The following is a 15,871-nucleotide window of genomic DNA, read 5'->3' as shown; positions in this document are numbered from 1 at the left end:
AAACTAAAACTAGACCTGAAATAATATATTTAAATATACAGACATATTAAAACAAAAAACTTTCAAAAAATGACAAAAACACATAACAAAATTACTAAAACTTTAAGTAAAATTAAAAATGAAAAAAAAAATCACTATAATAATACCTCTGATACTTAAATTATACAGATTGTACTTCCCACAAACAAACAAATAAATAAATACCCCCATAATCTCAATGTTTCAAAATAGGTCTCAAAAAATGTCTCAAACAATGCTCAGATCTGCCAAGAAAATTCTAAGATCTTAATATGTGCTCCAACATTTCTCATCAAATTTTTCCAAACCCAAATTATCTCAGCTATACAATCCATATTCATTTTACAGCTCTATTCCCCCATTTTTTAAAAATATATTTCTCTTAAGAAATTGTAAGAGAAACATCCGAGACAAAGACTAAAATGAAACCCAACCAAGAACTCTATTAAGTCTCCTGAGCTCTGAATGAGCAACCTGAGCGATAAAACGCTCCTCTGGTTAATTAGTATTCTTATGAAACATTTGTGATAGGCAGAGCCTTCGATTGAATTTATTTGCAGCTGCTGCGTTTGCATTTCTTGCGAATAGATGTGCTCATAATAAGACGATCAAGGGTTTTTCTTATTACAATCAACATCTAACATGATGACTTACACATTCATGAGGTTGGGGGGAGGGCGAGCAATACATGTATGGCTGTGTGAGCGGTTTTACAGAGTGAATATTCTCTGCACTAAAAGAAAGGAAGTGGAACTCCAGCAAAGAAACTCCCCCTGCATTCAACATCTATGATGTCATAATCACTCGCATCAAAGGCATTCTGCTCGCCACGGCAACTGTCATTCTCCCTGGAGGCATCATTAAAACAGAACACACCAAACCGAGCAACTTCAAAACACTCACACACACTGCAACCAAATAATGTTAGAGCGGGACAGCAAGTTTGTACTAACCTAAAGAGGAGTGACGGAGTAATACCCACACACGCCTGTAGACATTCATACGGCATGCTCGCACACACACACACACACACACATGCTCAGAGACACTAAAAGACACTGTAAATAGGACAGCTCTTATGTAGTGCTGTGTAGTTCTTGCCCTTGGGTACAAGGCTCTTCCAGAGAGAAAGAGAGAGAGATGGAGAGGAAAAGGAAGAAAGAGTATGAGAAGCGAGTGGACGAGATTGAAAACGGAGCCAAAAAAGAAGAATTAGCACTTTTTGGCCAAAAAAATAAAAAATAAAAATAAAAAACACAAAAAATAACTCATAAAATGTATGTAAATTCGGGTAGTTGACATATAATACATCCATGCACTTTTTTATTTTATTTTTTAAATATATGTCTAAATACATATATATATATATATATATATATATTTATATATATATACACACTACCGCTCAAAAGTTTTGGATATGTAAGACTTGTAATGTTTTTTAAAGAAGACTTTTATGCTCATCAAGGCTGCATTTATTTGATCAAAAATACAGAAAAAAACTGTAATCTTGCAAAATGTTATAAAATAATGGTTTCTATTTTAACATACTTTAAAATATATTTATTTCTGTGATGCAAAGCTGAATTTCCATCAGCCATTACTCCAGTCTTTAGTGTCACAGTGAAGTAAAAACAGTAATATTGTGAAATATTATTGCTATTTAAAATACATTTTATATTGTAGTACATTTTCAAAATGGAAATTTATTCCTATGATGGCAAATCCAATTTTTCCAGTCATCAGTGTTACCTGATCCTTCAGAAATGATTCTAATACACTGATCTTGCGCTCAAGAAACACTTTATTTATCATTATAAAAGTTAAAAACGTTCTGCTTAATATTTTTGTGCAAACCATGGCATATTATTATTGTTATTATTTTAGAAATCTTAATAAATGAATACTCGTATTCTGCAAAATATATTAATAATAATAAAAATAAAAATTACTGATGCCCCCAAAATTTGAACGATAGTGTACATTATAATATATAAAATAAATATATAATGTTTTTTTAAGTACAAATATTCCATGTAGGCTCTGAATTATTATGAGCTCATAATACTGCATGCATAATAAAAAAAAAAATGCTATAATGGTTTTTATATAGAGTTCAGCATATATATGTCAACTACCCATTTGTACTGGTGTGCATGTGTTTTGTTATTTGCGTGTGTTTATGTGCCAGTTTGACCGTGATGACCTACCCCAGGTAGCGTCTTCTGCTCGTGGAGCGCGGTCTGAGCTTTTAGCGCCGATTCTCTTGCACAGTATGTGAGGAAGGCACAGCCTGAGAGAGGAAATAACAGAGACAGAGATGAATTAAAGACAGGTCAGAGAGGTTGAGACACAAGCAGGTGTCCGTTTGAGCAGAGCTGGGCTCTCTACCTTCATTTTGTTTTCTCCAATCCAGGAAAGAAAAACAATGTTATTACATTTGTGCAGTAGACACAGAGACATAAAATACAGAAGAGAGATGAAGAGGTTCTGAGAGCACATGCCCACAGCCACACACACTCACGCTCCCCAGAGAAAGACGGAGAGTGAGCGCAAATACAAGTGTGTGTGTGTTTGTGGAAGAAAATATGCTGCTGCTTTTAATTTTCTGACTACAAGGCCATGCTGGTATCAACATTTAACAGAGTATGTTTTTGTATGCTTGCTCATTAATTTGACAGACAATGAGGATGCACTGTTTAAGAATTTTTGGCCAATGAAAAAAATGCTGATCAAAAAAAAAAAAAAAGTATTCACACTAAAGCCCTATTCGCACGAGATTAGTATTATCTGGGGACCTTGTGTGATTTTGAAATTACCCCCCCACATCTGAATTTCGTGTGGTGCATTCGCAAGGGATAAGCGAAGCCTGTGATTTTACTCGAATTTACTGACTTGTCTCCCGGATACCTGGATGTCAAGGCTTTGAGAGTCCCGTTCTATGGTCCAGATGGATTTAAAAAAAATAAACTAATATAGTTTCGTGCGCTGTGTCATTTACATTTCACCAGGTTAAAATAATATCTCAAGCTTTATGCTTGATTTATTTGTAACACATTAAACCCTTTTCAGCTTTCTCTTTCTGCAAATTGTATGGTGTAGCGATATGATGACAGCACCCAAAATACTATCAAACACTCCAACGCAGCTCCATTCTTCACGAAAGATGGATAAAAAGGCGCACAGCAAACACAAAAACCTGGAAATTGATATGCGACCTGCTAAATGATGGCCGAATCACAGAGATGCCGATTCGCACAGGACTAATATTATCACAGGACCTCGGTGTGCTGAGCAATATGATAGGTCATTTGCGGGGGAATTTTTACTTTACAAATTACAGACATTGCCGATTCGCACGGGATTAAGATTACAGACAACCACCGCAATTATTACAAATGACTGGAAGTCACCAGGTAATACTAATCCTGTGCGAATAGGGCTTAAGACTCTCCAGAATTTTAAGTACAATCAGGCTTGAAAAATGTAATGTACAAAAAACTGCTTAGTTTGAAATCACAGCTTGAAATTTATATATATATATATATACCGTATTGACCCGAATATAAGACAATGTTTTTTTCTTGGAATACATCTGAAAAAACGCGGTCGTCTTATATTCAGGGTCTAGACTTTGACATGTCAATAATACACCCACAACAATAGGTGGCGTCAAATATGCATAAAACGAGTGTGCCATGAAATACGTAATGTAATGCGTGTTGTAAAGATCGCGAGAAAAAACTAAAGAAAAAGAAAACCTTACAGCTGCATGAGTCGTGACTGTCACGTTAGCCTGATGGGACCAAACTCCCTTTGTGATTTTAAAACGTAAGACAGTTCCCAGATTTGAAGTCTACAGTAAGATTTAACTTCTACTGTTAATAAGATATTGGTGGGCTACTATTAGATGGATAGCCTAAATGTCCTAATTCAGATGGGCTACCTGTTTTGTTTTTTTAATGCTATATCAAAAAGTGTATATTTTTTAAATGTGATTGTTGGTACATTTGACCAGTTTTTACCATACTTACCATTAAAATAGGAAAAATATGCAATATGGAAATAATTGAAGACAAAATGTGTTTTACTGAGAAAAAACAAGATTTGTTTTTTAAAAAGCCTTTTTCGAAAAGGTACATCTGGAAAAAGGGGGGTCGTCTTATAATCAGGGTCGTCTTATATTCGGGCCAATACGGTATATATATATATATATATATTGAATATTTTCATGTAACATTCGTATATGATTTAACATTTTTTAACATTTGCAATAACAGCTGGAAAACGGCATGACATCATATTCATAAATATTCTTTTGCTTGAAAGCAATGCAGTGTAAAACATTAGTCACATGAATGATGCTTCTGGGACAATAACAAGTCATTTGTGAAATTTCAACAAACTTTTAGGCAGCTAGGTAACATTATCTTGTGACAAATGTGCAGAATTCACAACAATAATGTTCAATACATTCCATATCCCCAAATATTTAATTTCCGAGACCTAACAACATGTTCATGTATAAATCAACAATTGGTACTAATATACTGATTTACCAATACTGATATGGTGCACCTTTAAAAAAAACAGTATCCAAGATTTTGCACAAACAGAAAATCATACAGAAATGCTAGCAGATGCGAATGAACAAAATATGCTGCATGATAAAAGGATAAGCCAAAACAACAACAACTAGGCCTAAATGTTATGGAAGAGATCAGAAAGAAGAAAGAATGAGATAGCGTGAAAGTTCATTCAAGCATGCCTGATGTGATCAGCTTTCATAGCCTGCTGCAGCTCACACCTCTGTCTTTAGGTTCAGTGTGACAAGATGACAATCTTCCTGTCCCTCCACAGAACAACTGCCCTAACGTGCATCGATGTGTATTTGAGTTAATGTACAGCTCAATCTCATATGATGCTAATCTCACCCGGCTAAAAGGAACGCCTAAGGTAGTTTGCTAAAAACAACCGTGAATCTTTTCAGCATCAACTTAATCAAAAATCCCACTGGGATAGGAACTGAGTGGAATAACCAATGAACAAAAGCTGAAACGATTAGCGTCGCATTTGTAGACGAAGTAAGCAAATTTGAATATGCAAAAGCATGTTAATGGCTGCTAATGCTTATGCTAATCTTGCATTAATATTAAAAAAATGCTAATATATTAATATGCTGAGTAAACATGATAATCTGGCGCTGACATTTCTGCCTGCATGCTAATAGTGCCACAAACAATGATAAGATGAAAAAGCTGATTGCCAACCAAAATGGAAAATTAAAACATTAATTTATTTTTAAACAACCCCTTGTTGCGTTAAGATGCTAATCTTTTCTTTTTAAAACCAATAAATAAAAATAAAAAGAATAGCCTAAAAAAAACATTTGGGTGATGAAAGAAAACCAACCCTTACAAAAAAACAACAATGTTAAAGTAATAATTCACTCAAAATTTTACTCACTCTAAGGCAGGCATGGGCAAACTCAGTCCTGGAGGCCCACAGTCCTGCAGAGTTAAGCTCCAACCCTGATAAAACTTCATGTAGCCTTCTAGTAATCCTGAAGACATTGATTAGCTTGCTCAAGAGTGTTTGATTAAGGTTGGAGCTAAACTCTGCAGGACAGTGGCTCTCCAGGACCGAGTTTGCCCTTGCCTGTCTAAGGTCTTCCAACAAGTAGATGAGTTTGCCTGTTCATCAAAACAGATTTGGAGAAATTTAGCATTACATAACTTGCTCTCATACGGATCCTCTGCAGTGAATGGGTGCCGTCAGAATGAGAGTCCAAAACCGCTGATAAAAACACCACAATAATCCACACAAAACCAGTCCATCAGTTATCATCTTGTGAAGTGAAAAGCTGCATGTTTGTAAGAAACAAATGCATCAAGACGTTTTTAACTTTAAACGGTTGCTTTCGACCAAAATATGAGTCCTCTATCCATAATATTGCTTTCTCCAGTGAAAAAAAGTTGTCTCGTATGAATCAGGAGAGAAATATGCAAAGATCAAGCACAGTTTACAAATGAAAACAGTCCAAAACAAACAGGTCTAATCAAATATATTGGTGAATTTTGATGTAAAAGGACACCAGAGGATGGACTTTTTCCACTGGATGAACTGTTATTAGGGATTAAGGACTCGTATTTTGGCCAGAAGCGACATTTTAAAGTTAAACGCCTTAATGATGGATTTGTTTCTTACAAACATGCAGCTTTTCACTTCACAAGACATTAAAACCAGTTAAACTCTGCGGACCCGGATACGGGTCCAAAGTCACGTTAAAAATGTGTATGCTTCATTTACATAGCCTTCCTTATATGGTATCAGCCCATATATGGATTCATTTGAAAGCTTGGAGTGTCTTTTTTACAAAGAATACCATTCCTTTTGGTTTTTATATTCATAAAGCAGTAAAATTGAGCTTAGAAATTTATTCGTCCCACACACAATTTTCCGCCTAGCCATTGCGAACTTTTTTTACGAAGAATGTGTATTTGATATATTTTTTACAATAAAGTCAAGTCATATATCACAAGAAAGCTCTCATTCTCAGGAATTTCATAATGTAGATTATTTTATTGTGTGACAATCATAGATCGAATTATCTTCAATTGAATTGCGATGAAAAAAAAAAAACTGATTGTGTAACATTTCTACTCGTAGCACTGCTTCAGTTAGCCGCAAACAGCCACAAATATCTATAAACTCTATATTACCTTTTAGATTAGGATCTCTTCTTTCAAACAAGACCATTTTCAGGTTTCTGCGTGCTTCCATCGGTGAGATACTGGAGAGCATGTGATGTAACGCTAAATTTCTCCAAATCTCTTTAAATGAAGAAACAAACTCATCTACATTTCAGATGTCATCAGGCGGAGTACATTTTATTTTTTGGGTGAACTAATCCTTTAAAGGTGGGGTAAGCAATTTCTGGTAGCCAATGTTGACATTTAAAATCACCAAAACAAACACGCCCCTACCCCAAAAGGGTCTCGCCCCTATTTTGATAGCTCCACCCCACACATACATACGCAACCCAGGCAACGATTAGTTCTGTGAAACAAAGCAAAACCAGTGTTACACCGTGTCTACACCGGACGCGAGTGGCGCGGCGCGACAAAATACTACAGATCTCATAATCAGTGATGCTGTCTACACCATAGATATACATATCTATGGTCTACTACACTTGATGCGGCGCGGTACGACAGAAAACTGCTGCTGTGTTCTATTCATGACGGATTGACACGGATTGATGATTTTCAACGGTCGCTTTGTCGCGTCCAGTGTACTAGACAGACTTTAGCTGTTGCGGTGCAGACACGGTGTTACTCACCTATCGAGAAGAAACAAAGCAACCTGGGCGTCCGATCTCGGGTCTTCCGCTCCTTGAGTTCTCTCCAGCGCTGGAAAGCAGATTCGATATTTACACGGGTCCTACTTCTTGCCTTAAGCCTTCGTTTGTTCTTTTATCCACCATCTCTATCTTTCGGTCACTCGGCTCGGCTAATGTGCACTGAACTCTCCTCCACATCATAAGTAGACACGCCCCTTACTGCTGATTGGCTACAAGTTTGTTTTGCTATTCGGCCCGAATCAGTTTTCTAAAGCATTTTTGAAAAATCGCTTACCCCACCTTTAACCACAGCTTCTAAATTTTTGATGACAGTAGTAGCTACTTTAGTAACTATTTTGGTGAATACTAAAAGAAACACAAGACCTCAGGATCAAGGAAACTAAGGAAAAAGACTGAGAGCGGCAGCAGAAGTGTAGCTTCCTCTCTGCCTTCCCATAAAAGCCCCAGCACCGCAGGGACACTAAACACACACAAGGGACACACACACTGACATCCACACACACACAAGGCCCCGGAGGCTGGAGCATGAATCAGCAATATTCTTTCCCACTTTCCACTATGTGTGTTTAACCCTGGCCAGGTTGGGTGAGCGCATGTATGCTTGCATATGTGTGTGTGTGCGTCAATGTGTGTGTCTCTTGCAGTTCTGCCTGGGTTTTTTAATTAACTCTGACTCATTAGCGTAGGGGAGAGCTCAGTGTGACAGCTTGGTGCACTCCTCCGAGGGCCTGTCATGTTATAGAACAGGCTAGAGCTCTCATGGGACACTTGTGCATGCTTCCCTGTCCCACTTGACAAGAGCTGGTGTACACACACACACAGGCGAATGCACACAAGTATACCGGATGAACGGAAAGATAATGGGGAGCCTCTATTTGTTTGTCCTCTAAAAGCAATATTGTTTCTTTCTGTCTGGTCACGACAGCACTTTAAAGACGACAGAGAGAGAATGTAGAAGAGAAAAGAAAATACAGTACAAAGGGAGCAGAAAAGATGAAATACAACGGTCGGATGGTAATGGAGGGGTTTCGCACCAAAATCTAGAGGTTTGAGAAAATAACAGAGGAAAGAATTGAGTCTTGGAGGTTTGTCAGTGGTGTAGTTTCATTTGAACATCAGGGCGCGTCTCCATGCACTCTGAAAAAAGAAAAAAAAAAAAACTACAAACAAACAAAAAAAAGTCACTATGACTTTGAGAAACAAAGTGGTTCTTAGCTGGTTTTGCTTCTACATTCAGATTTTAAATTGGACATCAAATAGCAACCAGACACAGAATAAAAATTGTATCTTACAAAAGCAAACTCTGAATGTATTACCATAAAATGCATAAGCCTGAAAATACACTCCATTTATCTTTGTTCCAGTTAAGCTGTATTTATTGTAGTCCTTATGCTCACCAAATAATAAAAATAATAATATTATAGTGAAATATTATTACAATTTAAAATAACTGTTTTCTATTTGAATATATTTTAAAATATATTTTTTTTGTGCTTAATATTTTTGTGTAAACCATACATTATTTGATGAACAGAAAGTTCAAAAGAACAGCATTTATTTGAAATAGAAATCTTTGATAATGTAAAACTTTTACCTGCCACATGTATTAATTTCTTTTCCAAAAACAACAAAAAAGCAACTTTCATAACAAGTGATGAATTTGCACTAAAATACATTTCATAATAAATTTGATAAAACACGAGATAAGCATGACTGAGGGGACAATCCACTTTCTCTCAATCTAACACTATGGATGTAAAACATGCATGCTGTGAAAATCACAGCACAAGAGAGAAGAAAGGATGAAGGAAAGCAAGAGAAAAGGAAGTAGAGAGAAGATAAGATCACCAGGATTCTGTGAACACTATCTACTAGTGTCCTACACTAGCGTCTTATCTCTCCTTCTGCAGACACCCTTAAGCAAAACACACACACACACACACACACACACACACACACACACAGCTGGAGATACATACTGAGACTCAAAATAAGTAAACGGAAGAATGATAGCAAAAGAATGACATTAATCTAAAATGCTCATGATACAAATCTTCTGGACGCCAAAGTGTCTTCACTCTACTGTCACTGCCCTCGAGGCTTTGAAAAGTATTTTCAGCTCAGCGATTAAAAGAAGGGTGTTTCTACCTTCTAAGATTGACAGTCAACTAGTGAAATCTAATCTGAATTAGTCAATACATTTTGCCTTACCCTGAAGTACAAGAATGACAAATTCCAACAATTTATGAAGAGAGAGAGAAAATAAATCACCATCTAGTAACAATGAAAAATGTTAGATATGAATGTAGCTGATTGTTATAAAGATAAACCTAGTTATCTATTACCGGTGAAACAGCCAAATGGCACAAACTGGTCTCCAGTCTTCAATCTCTCAACATCACATCCCAGTCACCATGGTGATCGCTGACCCTGACTCACAGTGTTGCACTTTGTGATGAGCAATTGCTGCAAGAACTAGATTTAATGAAAGAAATACTAGTGCTTACAAGGTTGCAAAAGAATAGTGTTCTAGTTTAAATGAACTTATTTTACAGTAGGTTTTAGTCTGTAGTTGTGCATAATGACATGCCACATCAGAGCCACCATAAACTCTGCCATGACACTTAGTACATCTTGTTTTTTGTCTCAGGGAATGAGAACCAGCACATGAAACACTGGTTTCTTTCTTGCATCATTTTAAAGATGTAAGAAAGAAATGGCTAATCAAAATTCAATATGTAAATATGTAATTCAATATGTTAAATATGTAAATACATAAAAAGGGCAATCATACGGTAATTGTGTATGGAAATATTTCACCATAGTTGTTGAATTGATTTTAACCGGCAAAGATAATTAAAGAATTTCAGATTTGAATTTTTAATTAAAAAGTTTCAAAAGTGTAAAGTACATTACCGTTCAAAAGTAGAGATGCACCGATTGCAATTTTCTTGGCCGATTCCGATTTCTTTGGAAGTGTGACTTGCCGATACCAATTTTTGCCTATAACTATAATTGACAGTATATACAAACAAAAATCTATGCAAATTTCAATGCAAAAATTATTTACATAATAAAATAAATAATTAAACATTACAATTCCCCCAATCTGGACTAAGTTACAGATTTTCTCTCACTTAAACAACTCTCAAAATAAAGTGCTCTGTGACTGGAAAGAGGAAGAAATAGTTAACTTAAAATGAGTTGCTGTATGTAACAAAACAGATGTCATTTCCCACTATGTTTATAAATGGTAACTTTTTCCCCCTAACTTTATTAAATATGTCATCTTTCACATCAAATTCTTACTTTGTTTCAATTAATTCAGTTAGAATATTAAGAAAGTTGTTACAATTCAAATGAAATTAGTATGAACAAACTATCTTTCCACTGCTGAGGAAACAGAAGCTGCATCTGAAGTCGCATTAGATGCATTTACACAGCCAGTCTGATGAAGCTGAGGTGCCATAAATGCATTTACACTGCAACATTTCAAAAATCTTATTGACTCCAAACTTTTGAACAGTAAAAAATATTTTATATAAAGTATAAAAATTATTTTAAAAAAAGTCTGCAACAAAGGATGTATATTAAGTTGTTCAGGATGAATTAATTCAGAATTATTACTTTGCACATCTTTTCATGTGAGATTAATCTAAAAATACTTTTAATGCTTTCAAGGAAAAGTAAAAACACACGGCCACGTGTTGCTTTTTTTATTCTCTCAATCGATGGAAATTCTTCAGATTTTTTACATTTTTAAAGAATGTTTTTTTTTAGATTAATACTTAAGAATTTTGGTCTGTAATTGGAAATATCTATGTTTTGTAACCACATTGGCATTTACAGTACATACAGAACATGCCCTAAAAATAAAAATATTTTTTACTATTTTTTCATAAGCACACAACTAAATGGTGGTTACTTTCACAGCCTTTTTATCAGTGGATGCTAGTGGTAAAAAGCATGTAGGATAAGTACTTCACTAGAGCAAAGCCTTCAGGTTTTTATTTGTACAACAGGTTTCTAGAGTAGAGTGCAATGGAATAGTGCAGGCATCATTTATAACAATTGGTATTCATGATATGAATAATAAATTATAGCTGCTTCTTCACTTGTTTTTGCTTATTACTGTCATTACTTATACCTGCCACTGCGAATAATCCAATTGATCATCTGGCCAAAAAAGCATCCATCTTCAAAAGTTTCTGTGAGGGCAATAACCCAAGACTAAACAAAGTGACACACACACACACACACAAACAAAATGTAAGCAGAGACTTTTCCTGCTGCGGTTTGTGTGTGTTCAAATCAATATGTGCTGATCAAACATTTATTGTTCTAAAAAGTGTGTCCGAGCTCTGTCATGTTTGTTGTTCATGTAATTTTATTTGCCGTGCCTATCAAGTGTGTCTGCAATAGCATGTATCGCTTTCACGGTGGTAGAGATTGAGCTGAATTCCCAAAGTTTTCCCTCCTTCCTTTAACACAAGTATCCCAGTAGACCTTGGGTAATTTGAATAAACTGTCCTCCAAAGGTCTGAGAATTCAAGGTCTTCTGAAAGACTCCAGGACACCTTTGCACCACTCCGCCTTGCCCTGCCCCCACATCCAAACAACATGTCTTCTTAAAATATTTAATTGGAAGCAGTAAACCCCTGATTAAATAAAAATGCACTTTGAAGACAGCAATATGAGCTCAGAGAGTAATCTGAGAGAGAGAGAGAGAGAGAGAGAGAGAGAGAAAACGGGAGAGTGAGAGAAACCTTCGATTGCTGTGCCGAAACCACGTCAAGCTCTTTTTTTTTGATTCAATAAAATAGGCCTTACATATTCAGGAGCTGTTTCTGGGACTAATGAGTCTTCTCCTTGCGTGATATTATTCCAGCGGAATGAAGTGGTAGTGTGAGGGAATATTTCAGGAGGTCAGTAGATGTATTTCTAATGGGGTTTAATATTAAACCTGGATTCCTCCTGGATTCATCCTACTGGCAACTATCCCTGATGAGAAAGAATCTTGAGATAGCGTATGAACTGAACTCCCCAATGACATGACATACACTATGCTCAAAAGTTCTGGGTCAGTAGGATTTTTAAAATTTTTTTGGACGAAAAAAAAAAAGTTATAATTTTGTTCAGCAAGGATTAAAAGTGACAAAAGACTTTTACTTTGTTACCAAAACATTCTTAAATCTTAAATAAATGCAGTTGTTTTGATATTTCTATTCAATCAAAGAGTCCTGAAAAAAAGGTATCACCGTTTCCACAGAAATATTAAGCAGGATAACTGTTTTCAACATTGATTATGTTTATTGAGCAAATCAGCATATTATGATTTCTGAATGATCATGTGACACTGAAGACTGGCGTAATGATACTAAAAATTCAGCTTTGCATCACAGGAATAAATTTCATTTTAAAACATTCAATTAGAGAACAGTTCTTAAATAGCAATAAGATTTCACAATATTACTGTTTTACAGTATTTTTCATTAAAAATGAAAATGAAAAGTAAAAGGTAGAGAAAAAAAAGAAAGAAAGGGGAAAAGGAAAGGAAAAGCAAAGGACAGTTAAAGGAAAAGAACACGTAAAGGAAAGAATACAGTAAAGGAAAGGAACAGGTAAAGGAAATGAAAAGGAAAAAGGAAAGAAGCAAAAGGCAAAGGAAAGGAAGAGAAAAGGATGATAAAGGAAAAAAGGAAAAAAAAGAGAAAAAAAGAAAAGGATGTAAAATAGGAAGTAAAGAAACAAGTAAGGGAAAATAATTGAAAAAAAGAAAAGAAAGTGAAAAAAAATGCACACCTAAAATAAAAAAGAGAGAAAAACAAATCAGTCTGTTTATTGTCAGTGAATCCATTAACTGGAAATAGATTAAAAGAAAAGGGTGAAGGTAAGGAAAAGAAAGTAATTTTGACGAAAACAAAGCAAGAGAACAAAACTCCTCTACTTCCATTTTTCTTGAGAAAAGGAAAAAGAAAGGAAAGCTGAGCAGCACAGAGGAATGGAGACGAGCGCAGAACGAAGGACAGGAGAAAAGAGGAACGGCTGTAAGTTCTGCGAATCGATTGGCGGAGGAAAAAGCCTGGGCTCTAATGCGTTGCATGTGAAGGGTTTACTGTGGAGCAGAGCTACTGAATCAATGGTGTAGAAAACACATCATTAGGACACAGTCCCCCCCTACTCCATACACTCCCAAAGGACCCGGAGACGGTATGAACACACACTACAGTGCGCAATATACACAGCTCCACACTTCCTAATACCATTCAAGCTCGTGTGTGTTAACAGTCTCACATGTAACTTGTCTGCTCACACAACCATAGATGTACAAATGTACAACATACAAAGGAAGCATAAATGTAAACTATTTTCCATCTCCACTCATGAATACATCCTCACACATCCGATACCTACAGTATAAAGCAGGTCTTTCTCTCTACCGTCTTTTCTCTCTCTCACACACACACACTGCTTAATTCTAACAATCCTTTTTGAATTGAATTTACATCACCTTTTGGACAGATAATAGAAAATTCAGCCGTGTGGTGTTCAGAAGTGGACAGTCAATTACATCCTGGTTCTGTGGGCTGCACAGAAGTATCAAGGATAAGCCCGTCTGCCAGGCTCTGAAATACAAGAACTGAAGGCTGCACTAAAAGAGGGCAGAAAATATCTTTGGCTTACCAAATATACCCCTAGTATTGTTAGAGCAAAGACGTGAGGGAGCATGTTTAATACCGAGAGCTTGTTAGCGAGATGTCATGCAGGAAAGCGGTGAAGTCAAGATTTCTAGAAATGTGTTGCCAAGTCACAGGACAAATCAAACCGTTAATGCGGAATTTCACAATGGATAAAAATCAATCTTCCCACTGGCAGGGTTGGATACATGGGGAACGCTAGGAGTAAGCTTCTAGGACTTTAGCCCTGAAAGTTTTCATTCATGTTTTTTTTGTCACTAATAAAATCATTCAGAATGCCATCTGATCTATAAATCAACCTTTTGACTATTGGCATTAAACTAGGTTATTCTGTGACAAAGTGAAAGCTCATTTAAATTACTGTGCGCGCTTTCAGTTCGGCAGACAACCTTTTGACTTTTTGGTCAGATTTGTGCTCCATCTAGATGAAGTACTGAATATTTCAAAGGCATAACTCTGATAAAGCAGAATGTACAATTGCGCTTGAAGAGTTTGCAAATTCAAGACAAGTGACTGACCACTTGCGGTTCCTGCAAGTCTTTTATTAAAACACGTCACTACGCAAAATTTGACAGGAACGTCTAGGTTACTTGTGTAACCCTCGTTCCCTGAAGGAGGGAACGGAGACGTTACGTCAGTGACTGACGAATTGGGATCTCGCCCGAGAGCCCAATCACCTTCGAGTGTTAACTAAACAAGCCAATGACAGTTGGCGTGCGTGTTTCGCCACGCGCACCCCGCCCCGCAGCGCGGGTATAAAAGGAGAGCGCGTGCAAACTCACATCAGTTTTTCGCTGAGGAGCCGAGACTACGTGCCCCGGCCGTACAGCGGTGGTACAGCAACTGTGGCTACGGAACGTAACGTCTCTGTTCCCTCCTTCAGGGAACGAGGGTTACACAAGTAACCTAGACGTTCCCATTCAGTCAGTCACGTTCAACGTTACGTCAGTGACTGACGAATTGGGGTGTTTGCACGCGCTCTCCTTTTATACCCGCGCTGCGGGGCGGGGTGCGCGTGGCGAAACACGCACGCCAACTGTCATTGGCTTGTTTAGTTAACACTCGAAGGTGATTGGGCTCTCGGGCGAGATCCCAATTCGTCAGTCACTGACGTAACGTAGAACGTGACTGACTGAATGGGAACCACTTTTCCCCAGATGCACTGATTTCAACAGCATGCGCATTTCTAAAACGTAAAAAACACTCAGTGAGAACTGACAAAAACTGTCACATACACTACCTTTCAAAAGTTGGGATAATTAAGATTGCAAAGAAATTCATACTTTTATTCAGCAATAAAGCATTAAATTGACCAAAATACAAAATACTTTTATTTAGGGGTGCTCCGATCAGGATTTTTGAGGCCGATCACCAATCGCCGATCACAGAAAGCAGTATCTGCCGATACCGATCTTTTTAAAGCCTTCTTTTTATCATTAATAACTATTTATAGTGATACTCCAATCAGGATTTTTAGACATTTATTCAGGGCCTGAATTTCATTTTTGAAAATGGGGGGAATTCAATTCCCCTCTTAGGTGACTCTTGTGAGAGGAGAAGCAGCTTTCACACAGGAGTCCGCTACTGATCTGTGGCAGTTTACCACAAACACAACATTTATCCATTATTTTGATTTCAAATCCAAACATTGTCACTGAAAATGCTTTTTCAGCATGTTTAAACACAATAAATATAAGCAACACATTATTCAATGCTTTTTACTTTTGCATTTACTTCTAGATTTATATATTAAGTTGCTCAAGCAAGTGGCAAAACATTTAAACTACTTTTC

At 36.7% G+C, this 15,871-nt stretch overlaps 1 protein-coding gene across 4 annotated transcripts in view; it reads right to left on the bottom strand.

Annotated features, from left to right (window-relative positions):
• Positions 1-15,871, bottom strand: part of LOC107584536 (CUGBP Elav-like family member 4) — an 81,794-nt gene that overhangs the window by 48,142 nt on the left and 17,781 nt on the right. For all 4 annotated transcript variants that reach the window (XM_016271183.1, XM_016271184.1, XM_016271186.1 and 1 more), the window contains exon 3: positions 2,229-2,311. In XM_016271183.1, coding sequence (XP_016126669.1) covers positions 2,229-2,311 — 83 coding nt within the window. The remainder of the gene's footprint in view (positions 1-2,228; positions 2,312-15,871) is intronic.

This window comes from Sinocyclocheilus grahami, unplaced genomic scaffold, assembly GCF_001515645.1.
Source record: "Sinocyclocheilus grahami isolate Dianchi unplaced genomic scaffold, SAMN03320097.WGS_v1.1 scaffold61.1, whole genome shotgun sequence".
NCBI classification, from domain to species: Eukaryota; Metazoa; Chordata; class Actinopteri; order Cypriniformes; family Cyprinidae; genus Sinocyclocheilus; species Sinocyclocheilus grahami.
This window is presented reverse-complemented; position numbering and strand designations above follow the sequence as displayed.